Source organism: Lepidochelys kempii, chromosome 3, assembly GCF_965140285.1.
Source record: "Lepidochelys kempii isolate rLepKem1 chromosome 3, rLepKem1.hap1, whole genome shotgun sequence".
Classification (NCBI taxonomy): Eukaryota; Metazoa; Chordata; order Testudines; family Cheloniidae; genus Lepidochelys; species Lepidochelys kempii.
In genome coordinates, this window is record NC_136382.1 from 70,350,270 (window position 1) to 70,365,424 (window position 15,155).

The following is a 15,155-nucleotide window of genomic DNA, read 5'->3' on the forward strand; positions in this document are numbered from 1 at the left end:
AGAGTCTAAAACAGAGCTTGTGGGTACAACCAGGACCCCTCAGTCAAGTCCCTCTGGGGGGCAGGGAGCTTAGACCCCAGCCTTGGGGGTTCCCTGAGTTCCACCACCCAGCACAAAACTGAAACTAAAACCCCTCCAGCAGGCTCTCTCCTCCAGCCTTTGTCCAGTTTCCCGGGCAGAGGTGTTACCTTCCCCCGCCCCCTCCTAGCTCAGGTTACAGGCTCTCAGGTATCCCATCCCCAATGAAACTCCCCAGCCACATTCCCAAGTCAACACTCCCCCCCACCCTACTGCCTCACACCGTGTTAGTCTGTATCAGCAAAAATAACGAGGCGTCCTTGTGGCACCTTAGAGACTAACAAATTTATTTGGGCATAAGCTTTCGTGGGGTAAAACCCACTTCAGCAGATGCACGGAGTGAAAAATACAGTAAGAAGAATATATATTATTTTATGTGCTATAATATATATTCTTCTTACTTTATTTTTGTTAGTCTCTAAGGCATCTCTCAGAATGTCTGTCTCCTGGGGCTTCAAGCACAGATGTTGTACCATTCATGTTGACTCATGAAACTAGTCAAATTCCAAAACAGACAGCAACTTTAACTATTTTACAATCCATTCATTTTTTTTAACCTGTTTCTTATTCCTGGGGGTAGATTTCTCTTTCCAACATCCGTAGCTGGATTCATACAGGCAAACAAACGAAAACCAGGATGACGCACCAGAGGTTCTAAAAAGAAAAATAAAGATGTTTCCCTTCTATTCACAAACACAAAAATGCAAACCAAAACACTATAATGTAAATCAAAGACATTTCTTGGTTAATCCAAAACAGTTTAAGTCCCCCTCCTCTCTACCACTCATTGCTATCCTGCATCCTCTTTTAACTACAATGCCACTGTTTAAGACTTTAGCGATTCACCTGGTCTGGTGAGTTAGGACATATCTACAACCTTGGGGTAATGACCACTACAGGGGATGTGATTTCTAAAGTGCACTGGCATGTTGTGCATTAATTAGTCCATGTAGACCCTGTAGGTGTACACTAAAAGTTCCCTAATACTAGCACTTTAATCTAGTACTTTTAGTGCACACCAGTAGGGTCCACAGTTAGGGAAGGATCACCTAGCAAGCCAGAGGCAGAGCTGGGAACTGTAGCCAGGTCATCACAGTCTCAGTCCAGTATGCTATACACTATACTGTCTGCCCAATGTACGGAGTTCCTTCTGCATCACCTCTAGAGACATGAAATTCTTATTCAGGGATGCTCCAGACATCTGTTCAAAAAGAGAGGCTAAGAGCAAGAGCAACAGCAATTTCTGAAGACTGAAGACACTGGGCCCTTCATGTAAGTACTACTTCTCCTCTCACATAAAGAAGTGAAGTCATACTGCCAGTGCATTTGCCTTTCACTCCTTATGGAGGAAAAATTCTGCAATGATTATTTTAAGCTATATGGGAGGGGGAGTTGGCCAATTCAGATGACTTTGTTGCTACAGAACAGTGAGAAGCACTGTTATGTAAACTGGCAGCTGCATTCTGCATGAGTTGATGTTTGCATGGTCTTCAAGCTAAACCACAAGAACAGCACACAGCTGTAATCTAATCCAGAAGTGAAATAACTTTAACCGGGCTCTATACTAGGAAAGATGTGGACAAACTGGAAAGAGTCCAGAAAAGAGCAAAAAAATAAAATAAAATAAAATTCATGGAGGATTCTGGCGACCAGATCTGCATGCAATATTCAAGATAGGGGCGTATCATGGATTTATATACGGGCATTATGATATTTACTGTCTTATTATCTATCCCTTACCTAATGGTTCCTAACATTCTGTTAGCTTTTTTGACTGCCATTGCACATTGAGCAGATGTTTTCAGAGAACTATGCACAGTGACGCCAAGATCTTTCTTGAGTGGTAACAGCTAATTTAGACCACATCATTTTGTACATACAGTTGGGATTGTGTTTTCCAAAATGCATTACTTTGCATTTTTCAACGCTAAGTTTCATCTGCCATTTTGTTGTCCGGTCACTCAGTTTTGTGAGATCCCTTTGTAACTCTTCACATTCTGCTTTGGACTTAACTATCTTTTTGTATCATCTGTAGTTTTGTATCATCTGCAAATTTGCCACCTCACTGTTTTCCCCTTTTTTCCAGATCATTTATGAATATGTTGAACAGCACTGGCCCCAGTACAGATCCTTGGGGGACACCACTATTTACCTCTCTCCATTCTGAAAACTGACCATTTATTCCTATCCTTTATTTCCTGCCTTTTAACCAGTTACTGATCCAAGAGAGGACCTTCCCTCTTACTCCATGACTGCTTACTTTGCTTAAGAGCCTTAGGTGAGGGACCTTGCCAAAGGCTTTCTGAAAGTCCAAATACACTATATCAACTGGATCACCCTTGTCCACATGTTTGTTGAGCCCCTCAAAGAATTCTAATAGATTGGTGAGGCATGTTCCCTTTACAAAACCCATATTGACTCTTTTCCAACAAATTGTATTCATCTGTGTGTCTGATAATTCTATTCTTTAATATAGTTTCAACCAATTTGTGTGGTACTCAAGTTAGGCTTATCAGCCTAAAAAAATGGTGTCACATTAGCTATCCTCCAGCCACCTGGTACAGAAACTGATTTAAGAGATACATACCATAGTAGGACTAGTAATGGGCTTAATCCTCAGAAAGAGAAATTTAGGTTAGATATTAGGAAAAGCTTTCCACCTATAAGGGAAGTTAAGCTCTAGAATAGACTTCTAAGGGAGGTAATGGACTCCCTATCATTGGAGGTTTTTAAGAACAGGTTGGACAAACACATGTCAGAGCTGGTCTAGCCTCAGAGCAGGGGCTGGATTTGATGACATCCCTTCCAATCATAAATTTTATGGTTCTATTAATGTTTGTAATGGTGACAAGAGGATACATACTTTTCTCTTAAACAGCCAGTCTCAGCCTTCCAGTAAAACAGATGGAAAAAAGCACTTGTGGCCTCAGCTACTAGATGGATATTCTGAACCAGTCAATAACGGAACAGGATCCCAACGTTGCACATCAAAGTAACAAAACACATGGGCATTACCCTACAGATTACTTCCACTACTTCAGGATCGCTTCTGCCACATCATCTTATTCAAGTCCTGATCTTAGCTAGACACTTGCAGTCAAGCTTCACTACCCACCAAGTATGACAGAGCTGAATGTCATCAGCATTCTGGTGCCACTGCAATCCAAACCATCTCATATGTCCCACAATTTGCCTTACATACACACTTATAAAGTACATTGTTGCCAGACACCAAAGTACAGCACAAACAAACATACTAATAGTACCTGTGTCTCCTCTGTCTAGTAACACCAGTGAGCCAGATGATCCTTCTAGCAAGCCACTCAGGCATTCTAAAGTCTCTGCTGAAGCCAAATTAATCTCATCCAGTAAAATCCACTCTCCTTTCTTCACCGCTTGTGCCAGAGTACCCTAAAAAGTGGAACCCATTCAATGTTAGCTATTTAACGTTGAGGATATACGAAACATCTGGTGAAGCTGTGAACACGAATTACACCCTATCTTGTAATCTGTGGATTGTCTAGATGAATGGAAAAATCAAATTCCACTTCAGTGAGAGCTGTACCTCTCAGTAAGATTTTTTTTTTTTAAATTAAATGACTTGTCAAGAATTTAGACAACTCAAATATACTTTGAATGTACACTATTAATAAAGTTAATAAAATTACAAGGAACAATAATTTACAACATCAACAAGAATTTGGGAAATGATAACAACTAAAAATCTAATGCAATTCACTTGAACCATTTATAAAAGTCTTTGTAGATACTTGAAGCTAAAAATACAAAATTATGATTATCTAGATATTCTGTTGGAAAATTTAGTGCAGTCATTTATCCCGCTAAACCTGATTTTCAGCTCAAGTTTTCCCAAAGTTGCTTTTCTAACATGGTGCACCAGAACTGACGATATGAGCATTATTGATATTCTCGTGTCAAAGCAAGTATAGCTTTCATCAGACCATCAATATGTTGCTTTACAACCAAACAAACTCTTTCTAGCCATCCCAGCCTCAAGGAAAAATAGTGCATCCAAGTCCACACCACCACTGTTTGTAAAGTTTTTGCTTCATAAAAAGACTTGTCAGTACACCTAATTATCTTATAATATTGGTTAATTGTAACTGTAAATACTGCCCCCCACTTTCCTAGCCCAATGTCATATTTAAATATCTAAATACCTCTACAAATGCAAACACCAGAAAATTTTCTGTCATTTTCATCTGTTGATGGGCATGGTTAAGTCTAAGACCAAATGCTTCCCACTTTTCTTTCAGTGGTGAGCCTACAAGAAAAACAAATTTGATTTTTGTAACATCAGAATGATGGCATAAAACACATTGCTATAACACTGAATTTTGTGAAGCCACTGCAGCCATGGAATATAATGCAATAAGATGGAGCTTAGCTGAACTCATAAGGAGAAGAAAATACTCAAGTTTTGCAGTTTAGATCCCATGAATTAAAACAAGGAACTGTTATAGTTTTGTTCAAATGCATTTTTAAAATGTTCTAAGAGCTTAAAATTGTATTTCATGAGTATAATCAACCTGCTATTCATGCAAAAGTCTCCCAGCTTAGGAGCAGCCTCTTGCCAGTGATGAGCTGCCAGAAGCTCAAGAACCAGTTCCTTCACTCGCTCCGGGTCTTCAGCAGCACTTCGGCAGCACGTCCTTCAGTCCCTCCGGGTCTTCAGCGGCACTGAAGGACCCGCCGCCAAAATGCCGCCAAAGACCCGGAACGAATGAAGGACCCGCCGCTGAAGTGCCACCGAAGACTCGGAGTGCCGTCGGGTCAGTAAAAATTCACATGGGAGCCTCCCCAGCCGAGAGCTCAGGCGGGACAGACAGGACGGTCCCGCAGGCCACATCCTGTCCGTCCCGCCTGAGCTTCCCCACCCCTTAAACAACCGGTTCTAAACAGGCTTCAAAATTTAACAACTGGTTCATGTGAACCGGTGCAAACTGGCTCCAGCTCACCACTGCCTCTTGCTGACACATTCAATAGTATCAGAAATAATGTACTTTCCAATCCAGTGAGACAGTAAGTGGTGCTGCAGGAAATGATGTAATCTGCAAAACCTATTTGGGGAGGGAGGAAATTGAGAATAAACACTCTTGTAACTGAATGGGGTCCACAAACTAGGTTTCTTGATGATATTCTAATACTGTTACTCATCCGTCATAATGTCTGGTTTTTGATCAAGTCACTGCCTGAGGTAAGAGTGTTCATCACAATGTCGGACGTGGTTAGCTTTGTAAGTTTTATTTTCTATTGTGCATTACTTTTCATTTGCATTGGGACTTCAATCACGTTTTTTTTTTTTTTTGTCTTTGAGGATTATTAACACTCCCCTGAAAGCCAATCAATTATTTAAACCTATATCAGAATCTAGTTAGTTTAATCTGTGCTCTGCTGAAGCAGGAAAGGTCTTTAACACTCCCCTGAAGAATGCTCACCCCCGTTTAGGCTAGTGCTTTCTTTAGTACCTGCATAGCTGAGGAGAACCAGCTAAAGGAAGGGCAAGAAAATGTACATAATTAATTCAGTTTGGCCCGCACCAAATGAAAGTTAAAATTATTATTATTAATTATATGTATTACTATAGTGTGCAGCAGCCCCAGTCATGAACCAGGACCCCATAGTGCTAGGCGCTGTACAAAAACAGAACAAAAAATGGTCCACATCCCAGACAGCTTACAATTTAAGTGCAAGACAAAAGCCAATAGATGGACAGACAAACTAACAGACGGGGCAGAGCAAGAGAACTACAAGACATTTTTCAGCATGATAGGCAGTGGTCTCAGCACACCAGTGGCCTATCGGTTGTCAAGTTTTCTGTAGGCATGACAGCACAGGGAAGTTTTAAGGAAGGATCTGTTCGAGGACAATGAGGTAGCCTTGCAGATGTTTATGAGAAGCTCCTCCTAAGTATGAGGGCAGCATAGGAAGAAGCATGGAAGAGCTTGTTTGAAAATTGAACAAGTGGGTGATGGAGGCTGGCATCACGGCCTGATAAATAGTGGATGTCTCGATTTCGATAGCTACTGAGAGATGATAGGTAAGGTGGTGAGAGGCTGTGACGGGCCTTGGAAGTGAAGACAAGCAGTTTATGTTTGATGCGCTAGAGAAGGGGAAGCCGGTGGAGGGATGCAAAGAGAGGAGTGACCTGATCAAAGCGACAGGCTTGGAAAACGATCACTAGAGCAGCATTTTAAATAGATAAGAAGAGAGGGCCAAGATTGCATTTGCAAGGCCAGAGAAGATGAAGTTGTGCAAATCAGCAGACAAGGAACTGACCACCACAACTTTTACCTTCTGCAACAGTTAACTGTTGATGATGAGTGCTTGCTTAGGTTGAATTCTTACCTGATGTGTTTTCTTTTGCTTCCTTATTAATGGCAGATTTGTGAACATGCTGCATTAATTTGAGTAGATCATGCCAACGTTTCTGTCTGTAACACGTCTGGATATGACCCAAGAAAGTTTGATTTTGCTTCCTGGAAAACGTCTGAGAGAAGAGTTCCTCAAAAGACTCTCGTAAGGGCAGCCAAATCAATTTGTTATCCACTGGTTTATAGCTGTGCAGGACCAAGAGAGAAATTAGTTACTTGTTTCATGGCCAAATGCCAGCTCCCCTCTGCTCCTGTGAAATTTGACAAAATTTGTGTCCCTGAACTGCAGATGTTATGAGGTCACATAGAAATTCAGAACAAACAATTATAAACTAAGGTTTATTAGATTTGAAATGGCAAATGCATACATGCTCCTTAGAAAGCGATTTTATACTAACCGTACGGCTCTAATAGGCAATCCACCCTCGCTACTATCAGCCAAAATACCTAGTAGATATTTCGATAACTATATATACTAGGCAAGTTTGGCTTTTTATTTTAGCAGCTGTGGCTTGCACACTTGTCCACAGAACTTAATTAAGCCATTTAAGAGCACAAGCTCTTGAATGCGAGTGGTGATAGCAGGATTCCTGCTCACTGAAACACCTACTTGGTTACCCATTTTTATAAGTTACACTATAGTTCAGTTGTGTTTATAATCAAATATGCTTGAATGAAAGCTTGCTTTAATACATTTTCAGTCCATTCTATATCAACTAATTCAACGACTCACCCCCCAAGCAGATCTGCAGTGTCACTCTGTTGGTTCATATTGATAACCCTCAAATGGTGTCCTTGAAACAAAAGAAAAAGTCATCATTTGTGTATTTTCTATTGCCTCTGTACAAAGTGGAATATTTATACTTTATTATACCTGTAATATGAGCAAGGTATTGGACAGTCGAGGTTTTGCCAGTTCCTGTTTCACCCACCAACAGCACAGGCTCTCCTTTGTCAACACACATCGCAAGCTGTTCAATCAGTACCGAAGATGGGCGTGTGGCAGCAAAGTTTTGCTTCTCCCTGCCAAGCCAGAGAAAGCAGCTGTTAAGGACAAGGTACCTCAAGAAACTCTCACTTCAATTTTAATTTTTTTCCCCTTAGGGTTGCAACTAAAGTTTTGACTTTTAAATAAGAAAATATGTCTAACAAAAACAGTTCCAAGATGTGCGTTTAAATACCAGATTAGACACACCAGTGTTTGTTTTCTCTATTTACAACTCAGAAATCTAGACTTTTTCGTTAACAACTTTTTATTGATTATATTAAAGAAATTTGGGCTTCTCACAAGAATCCTTGGTTTTTACACTTCCCTCTTCCCTACCACCTGATTACTGCCACCAAAACAGCTTTCATTGCTACATCCTTCAAATGATCCCTTCACCAAGTCAGATTTGCTGTTGTCACCACTCAACACCTTCCCAGATATTTCCAGCTCTAGCCTGATTTCAGGATATTCTAATTTAAAAGGTACAGAGAATCTCCATCCTTCGTTTGTTAGAGATGCCATGCTGACATCTCAGTCCTGATATAAGATTCTGATATCAAAACAAACAGCCTTCTTCTTTTGCTTAAAATGATGTTGTCAGACTCCCTTAACATGCAACTTTTATACTTTAGCTTTCAATACGTTCGACTCCAACATAAAATGTATAGCTCCCAGGGAAAAAGGTACAGGAAGGGTGAACTACAGTCATCTTTACCTTTGTATAAGAAGTGCCTGAGTTTGCTTCCGCAAGAGCCGCACTCTTCCCACAGCGACTTCATGTTCCCTTATTAGAATTTCTGGTTTATGAAGCTGACAATAGAACTCTGCCTAAATAGAAAGCACCATTATTTCCACTGTATATCATAATTCTGCCTGATACTTTATGCAAAGAACATAGCCTGTACGTTTTCTGTTCCTCTAGTATCATTGTGTAACAAGCTCATTTGCTCATGAACACATTTTGAATCCTCATCACTTAGAAGACTTAAGAATCTTCCAAGTTCCACTCCTTCCTCCCAATGGTCCTTTTTCATTGGACAAGTATTGATTTCTCTCTGTACTTCTTATGGAACCTATGTCATTATGGGTCTATTTTGTCAATCTCTTTGCTAATCAATTACTTAAACCTGTATCAGAATCTAATTAGTTTAACGTGTGCTCTGCTGAAGCAGGAAAGCAAACAGCTTTTTGGGTGAGGCATAATATTATTTGTGTATACAGGCACTGAGTGGGATGTCTGTCTCAATAGGATATTCATGGCAGTTACAGATTCTTCTGTTCCTATACTTAAACAATGGGGAATGAGGGAAGTGAACAGAAAAATCTGTATATATATATTTGACATTTTGAATTCTTCTCAAAGATCTTCTAAAGTTTTCATTCATTAAAGAAGGCTGCAAAGGAGGGATACTGTCAACTTTGGGGTAAAGGATGGAGATAGGAAGAGAGGAAGATCACACTTTTATCTGAAAATGTTGTAAGTTATCCAAGTAAATCATCAGTGAAAGACTAGAGGAAACACACTTTCTGTTTGCTTTGTGCATCTGACAGTGCTAATCAACTTCACTGTTTTATAGATCGTCAGTTGGCCTTTGTTTCTCATTCATTAGCATGATGAGAACACCTGCACACTGATCTGGAAGGAGTTCACATTTATACTCTTCCCCAGGCACAGGCATGGGAAGTAGAGGCGCGGAGGTGCTGCAGTACCCCCAGGTTTTATGCAGGGTCCCGGCTGCGCACGCGGGGTCCCAGCTGCCAGCCCCACTCCTGGCCATGCATGCGGGGTCCCGCATCATGGCTGCTGGCCCCATGCCCAGGGGTCCCAGCTGCCGGCCCCCCTCCCAGCCGTGCATGTGGGGTCCCAGCTGCCAGTGCCACACACGGGACTCTGCTACTGGCCCTGCGCCTGCCCCCAGCCATGGACCCAACCTCAGCCCCCTCATCCATGTCCTTGTCCCCTACTCCTGGAGACACAACCCTGCTCCCAGCCTCAGCCTGGGGGAGGCGGGGAGGGAGGGGGGGTGTCGGCACGAGGTAAAAAGTTTGGGGATAGTTCTGCTGGCTTTCAACCCCCCCCATAAAAAGCATTTAAGCGCCACTGTCCCCAGGCCCTTTAAAAGAGGCTTTAGTGGCAAGGCTGAAACTATAACTGGAGAGTCAAAAAGCAGTCATGAGCACAGACAGGAAGGGGAAGAGGGAGCCCAAGTATGTGCTGCTGCTCTTGGGCCCTGTTCTAAGACGATTCTAAACATCAGCTGAACAGCAGGGAAAAAAAGAATTTTTAAAAATTTAGTCTAAGAAGTGTAAAGCCTGGATATTCTTAAATTAGTCATTTCCAAAAAATTCAAATACACTATCTGTCCTTTTAAGGAGGGTCTCTAAGACTAATATTACTTTAATACCTAGACTGAGAAGCATTCTTATACATACATTTTTTCAAACTGTATCTATCCTAAAAAGCTAAAACAGCATCAGCGTCAGCATTTTGTTGCACATGAATAACCAGTTTTACTTATGCCTGTAACTATGAAATTAAATGGTTTCATCCAGGCAAAAAGTCATCTTTTACCATTCATTTATTGAACAATTTAGAATATTTTAAATAAAGGCCACGCTAACCGTTTCTCAATATACCTTTTTCTTGGAAATGTTTAGTTTGCTTCCAATAATTTCTGCCATTTTCTGCCTGCTCCCTTGCTTGGACAGCATAGCTGTGAAACAGTCTAATGCCTGTCAAAGGAAAAAAACACCACCACATTTTCAATTAATATGTTGTAACTTGACAGTAATCACGACACTTCACGTACCCTGGGCCTTATCAAGAGCTCACTGAAGTCAGTAGGATTCTTTTTATTGATTTTAGTGGACTTTGGATCTGACCCCATGTGTCCAACTACACAAAGTTCAGAAAGAACCCTAAAAACCCTGTAATTACTTAAAATAACATTTCTATACCTGGGAGTGTCACAGCTTTAGAATCTTCTTGGGTGATAAGCATCTCCTCATGGGTCACAAGATACTACACCTTAAAGCTACCTCCGAGGCATGATTGGACAATACCAGTTCTACATAACAAGCCAGGTTAATACATAGGGAAAATTCCACATTTGGAGAAAGGAAACCATTTTTAATCACTTGCCAAAAAAAACAAATGACATTTGAAATGGCTGAGGAATTTGAAATGTTAGAGTAAGTCTTGTAATGGAAAAGCACAGGTGAGGTTCAAAGGTGTGTTACACATGGCATCACCTCCACATACCTGCTTCTATGGATACACACAGAAGCATGTGATAAATTTAATATTTAAATTTAAATTTAAAATTTAATAGACCTGTGAAATAAAGTTACAACAGGCTACCACTGTATCACTTGCCCACAAATTCATCTCCCAAGGACTTACTCTAACATTGCAAATCTCTTGGCAACTTCAAAGAGCAACCAATCTTTATTTTTTTAAATGAGCCAGGAAATGCATCTTTACTATACCAAAACATGTAACCCATCACCACCCCAGGCCAAGGGTAAAAAACCTGTCCTGAGCTGCCCAGTAAGCAATTCTAAATATAAGCATCACAGCCTTAAAGTATCAGCAATGCCAAAAACAGAATCTTGTCATCATGGGAGAGGGAAGGTCTGCCTCTTCCTGATGAGCTCAGTGTTTGCATATAGCCCTGGAGGTGCCCCAGGCTATCAGACTTTAAAACAACATTTTTTTGTTTAAAAAACAGGCTGCTTTGAGAGGTGTTTTACATGTATTCGTTTTAATTTCTCCCTTCCTTTGAGTCCTGCATAAGTTGGATTTAGAAGTTGGATAAAGGCCTCTGGGTCATAGGTGGGGGATATATTACCACCATTTTTAAAGAAAAGACATTAAAATATTCCTAAAGTTGTGTTTTTGTAGCACATAGGATGCACTAATGGCACGCATTTGAGATGATATACATAACACATAACTTTGCCACTCACCAGCAATGTGCCATCCCAAACTCACACCACTAAAACTTACGTCACACCACCATTCCAGTAAGTTGATCAGAGAGAAATTCAGTATGTTACTACACAAAGACCTTTTCCAGGTCCAAGATGTCTAAGACCATAGGGATGCCTATGGGCTCTGTTACTGCATCCATCACTCCAACTAGAATCTGTTCAAGGCAGCACTATTTTTTTAAAATGAGTCTTGCTTTATGCCTTAAGGGCCAACACCAACATCCTTAGTGAACAACTGTAAAATGGATTAAGTCTTACTGTACCTCCTGAAAAATATTCACTGCAGTAGTTGAGGAAGAGCTGTCAAAGTTGTAGGCAATCCTGCCGCACCAATTCAATAAATCTCTAAGACAAGAGAGAGAGGAAGCCATATGTTGGGTACAGCTGAACAGTAATACACAACTCTTCTTTCCTCAATTCAGTCCAATTACTCTCCCTGCTGGTAACTAGATTTTATTTTCATTCAGATTTCATTTTACTTTTTAAATGTACACATGAAGGTATCACAGAAGTGGGATGTGTACTCCAAAGTGCAAATGACTACAGTAGAACCTCAGAGTTACGAACACCTCGGGAATGGAGATTGTTTGTAACTCTGGCCATGTCTACATCAACGCTGCTGTGATCGATGCAGTGGGGGTTGATTTAGTGCAGTGGTGGGCAACCTGTGGCCCGTGGGCCACAGGCGGCCCACCACTGATTTACTGGGTCTAGTGAAGACCCGCTAAATCAACTGCAGAGAGCTCTCTGGTCAACTCCGGTACTCCACTGGAATGAGAGGAGTAAGTTAAATTGACGGGAGAGCATCTCCCATTGATGCAGTGTGGTGTACACGCCACAGTAAATCGACCTAATCTACGTAGCTGGAGTAGCATAATTTAGGTCAATTTATCCCCGTAGTGTAGACAAGGCCTCTGAAATGTTCGTAACTCTGAACAAAATGTTATGGTTGTTCTTTCAGAAGTTTACTACTGAACATTGACTTAATACAGCTTTGAAACTTTACTATGCAGAAGAAAAACGATGCTTTCCCTTTTTTTAGCAGTTTACCTTTAACACAGTACTGTACTGTATTTGTTTTTTTTTTTTCTTTCTTTCTTTTTTTTTGGTCTCTGCTGCTGCCTGATTCCGTATTGTTAGTTCCAAATGAGGCCTTTGGTTTACTGCTCAGTTCATAACTTCGGTTTTTGTAGCTGTGCGGTTCTACTGTACTTAAAGAGCCACAATGTCTATTTTGGCAAAGTACTAGCAAACTATCAGAAACAGCCAGACATACATACCACATTAACAATTCCAGATAAACAAAGTTATTACAAAAAGCTTGCTTTTGTAATTGAGTAATTTATAAGGAAAATCTTTTCAAAGCTCAAGTTGCTTGCCAAAACCTCATTCCTTCTGAACTTCAGAATAAAGCAAACATGTTTCTGATGACAATGTTCATGACTAATATTAAGCGCGCAAATGGCTATGTTTTTAATAAAGGCCATTTCTATCACACTCCAAGGCTACTCTGCACTACCATATATCTAGTATTTGCATATTTTTTCATGAAATAATACTGATTATATAACTCAGTACAACTATCTTCGGTGCTTGATGTGAGAAGAAAGAGGAAAATCCAACAATCTACTCTGCATTTTGTCATCATTAGACAGGCCAAAAAAGAATTTGAAGCGCAACTAGCCAAAGACTCAAATACTAACATAAAAAAAAAGCGTACATCAGAAGCAGGAAGCCTTCTAAACAATCAGTGGGACCACTGGATGATTGAGTGCTAAAGGAGTGCTCCAGGAAGATAAGGCCATTGGAGAAAAACTGAATTAATTCTTTGCATCAGTCTTCACTACAGAGGATGTGAGGGAGATTCCCAAACCTGAGCCATTCTTTTTAAGATGACAAATCTGATGAACTGTCCCAGATTGAGGTGTCATTAGAGGAGGTTTTGGAGCAAATTGATAAAAAGTAATAAGTCACCAGGACCAGATGGTATTCACAAAAGAGTTCTGAAGGAACTCATATATGAAACTGCAGAACTACTAACTGTGGTATGTAACTATCATTTAAATCAGCTTCTGTAGCAGATGACTGGAGGACAGCTAATGTGACGCCAATTTTTTGAGGCTATTCTGGCTACTAAAGGCCAGTAAGCCTAACTCAGTAAAAGGCAAATTAGTTGAAACTATATTAAAGAACAGAATTATCAGAAACACAGATGAATACAATTTGTTGGGGAAGAGTCAACATGGCTTTTGTAAAGGGAAATTATGCCTCAACAATCTATCAGAATTCTTCAAGGGAGTCAAACAAACATGCGGACAAAGAGGGTTGAGTGGATTTAATGTATTTAAGACTTTCAGAAAGCCTTTGACAAGGTCCCTCACCAAAGGCTCTTAAGCAAACTAAGCAGTCATGGAATAAGAGGGAAGGCTCGCTCATGGATCAGTAACCGTTTAAAAGAAAAGAAACAAAGGGTAGAAATAAATGGTTAGTTTTTGCAATGGAAAGAGGTAAATAGTGGTGTCCCCAGGGGTCTGTACTAGAACCAGTGCTGTTCAACATATTTAAAAATGATCTGGAAAAGGGGGTAAACAGTGAGGTGGAAAAATTTGAAGATGATACAAAATTACTCAAGATAGTTAAGTCCAAAGCAAACTGCAAAGATCTCACAAAGGGATCTCACAAAACTGGGTGACTGAACAATAAAATGGCAGATAAAATTCAATGTTGATATATGCAAAGTAATGCATTTTGGAAATTTCAACTATGCATACAAAATCATGGGGTCTAAATTAGCTGTTACCACCCAAGAAAGAGATCTTGGAGTCATTTTGGATAGTTCTCTAAAAACATTTGCTCAACGCACAGAGGCAGTCAAAAAAGTGACCAGAATGTTAGGAACCATTAGGAAAGGGATAGATAATAAGAAAGAAAATATCATAATGTCTCTATATAAATCCATGGTAGGCCACACCTTAAATACTGTGCGCAGATGTGGTTCCTCCATCTTAAAAAAGATATATCAGAAATGGAAAAGGCATAGAAAAGGGCAAAAAAAATTATTAGGGGTATGGAACAGCTTCCATGTCAGGAGAGATTAAAAAGACTGGAATTTTCAAATTTGGAAAAGAGACAACTAAGAGGGGATATGATAGTGGTCTATAAAATCATGACTGGTGTGAAGAAAGTGAATAAGGAAGTGTTATTTACCCCTTCACATAACAGAAGAACCAGGGGGTCACCAAATGAAAATAGGCAGCAGGTTTAAAACAAACAAAGGGAAGTACTTCTTCACACAACGCACAGTCAACTCATTGCCAGGGGATGCTGTGAAGGCTAAAACTATAACAGGGTTCAAAAAAGAACTAGATAAGTTCATGGATAGGTCCATCAATGGCTATTAGCCAGGATGGTCAGGGATGCAACCCTATGCTCTGAGTGTCCCTACCCTCTGTTTGCCAGAGTTGGAAATGGACAACAGGGGAGGGATTACTTGATGACTGCCTGTTCTATTCATTCCCTCTGAAGCACCTGGCATTGACCACTGTCAGAAGACAGGATACCGAGCTACATGAACCATTGGTCTGACTCACTAAGGCTGTTCTTATGTCACAAAAAGCCATAAAATAATTGTATGCTACAGGATTGGCTTCTTTGAGCAAACTATAGATTAGAATGCCATAAACAATTGCTTAACACCAAGA

At 40.3% G+C, this 15,155-nt stretch overlaps 1 protein-coding gene across 6 annotated transcripts in view; it reads right to left on the bottom strand.

Annotated features, from left to right (window-relative positions):
- The window catches only part of MDN1 (midasin AAA ATPase 1), a 163,263-nt gene that overhangs the window by 115,286 nt on the left and 32,822 nt on the right, over positions 1-15,155 (bottom strand). For all 6 annotated transcript variants that reach the window (XR_012157991.2, XM_073336750.2, XM_073336749.2 and 3 more), the window contains 9 exons: positions 11,718-11,799; positions 10,099-10,194; positions 8,177-8,289; positions 7,348-7,496; positions 7,207-7,267; positions 6,448-6,659; positions 4,260-4,363; positions 3,345-3,489; positions 636-732 (listed from right to left, as the gene is read on the bottom strand). Coding sequence is in view for 5 of the 6 variants with exons in the window: in XM_073336750.2 (XP_073192851.2) it covers positions 636-732; positions 3,345-3,489; positions 4,260-4,363; positions 6,448-6,659; positions 7,207-7,267; positions 7,348-7,496; positions 8,177-8,289; positions 10,099-10,194; positions 11,718-11,799 (1,059 nt within the window). In the remaining variant the exon portion in view is untranslated. The remainder of the gene's footprint in view (positions 1-635; positions 733-3,344; positions 3,490-4,259; positions 4,364-6,447; positions 6,660-7,206; positions 7,268-7,347; positions 7,497-8,176; positions 8,290-10,098; positions 10,195-11,717; positions 11,800-15,155) is intronic.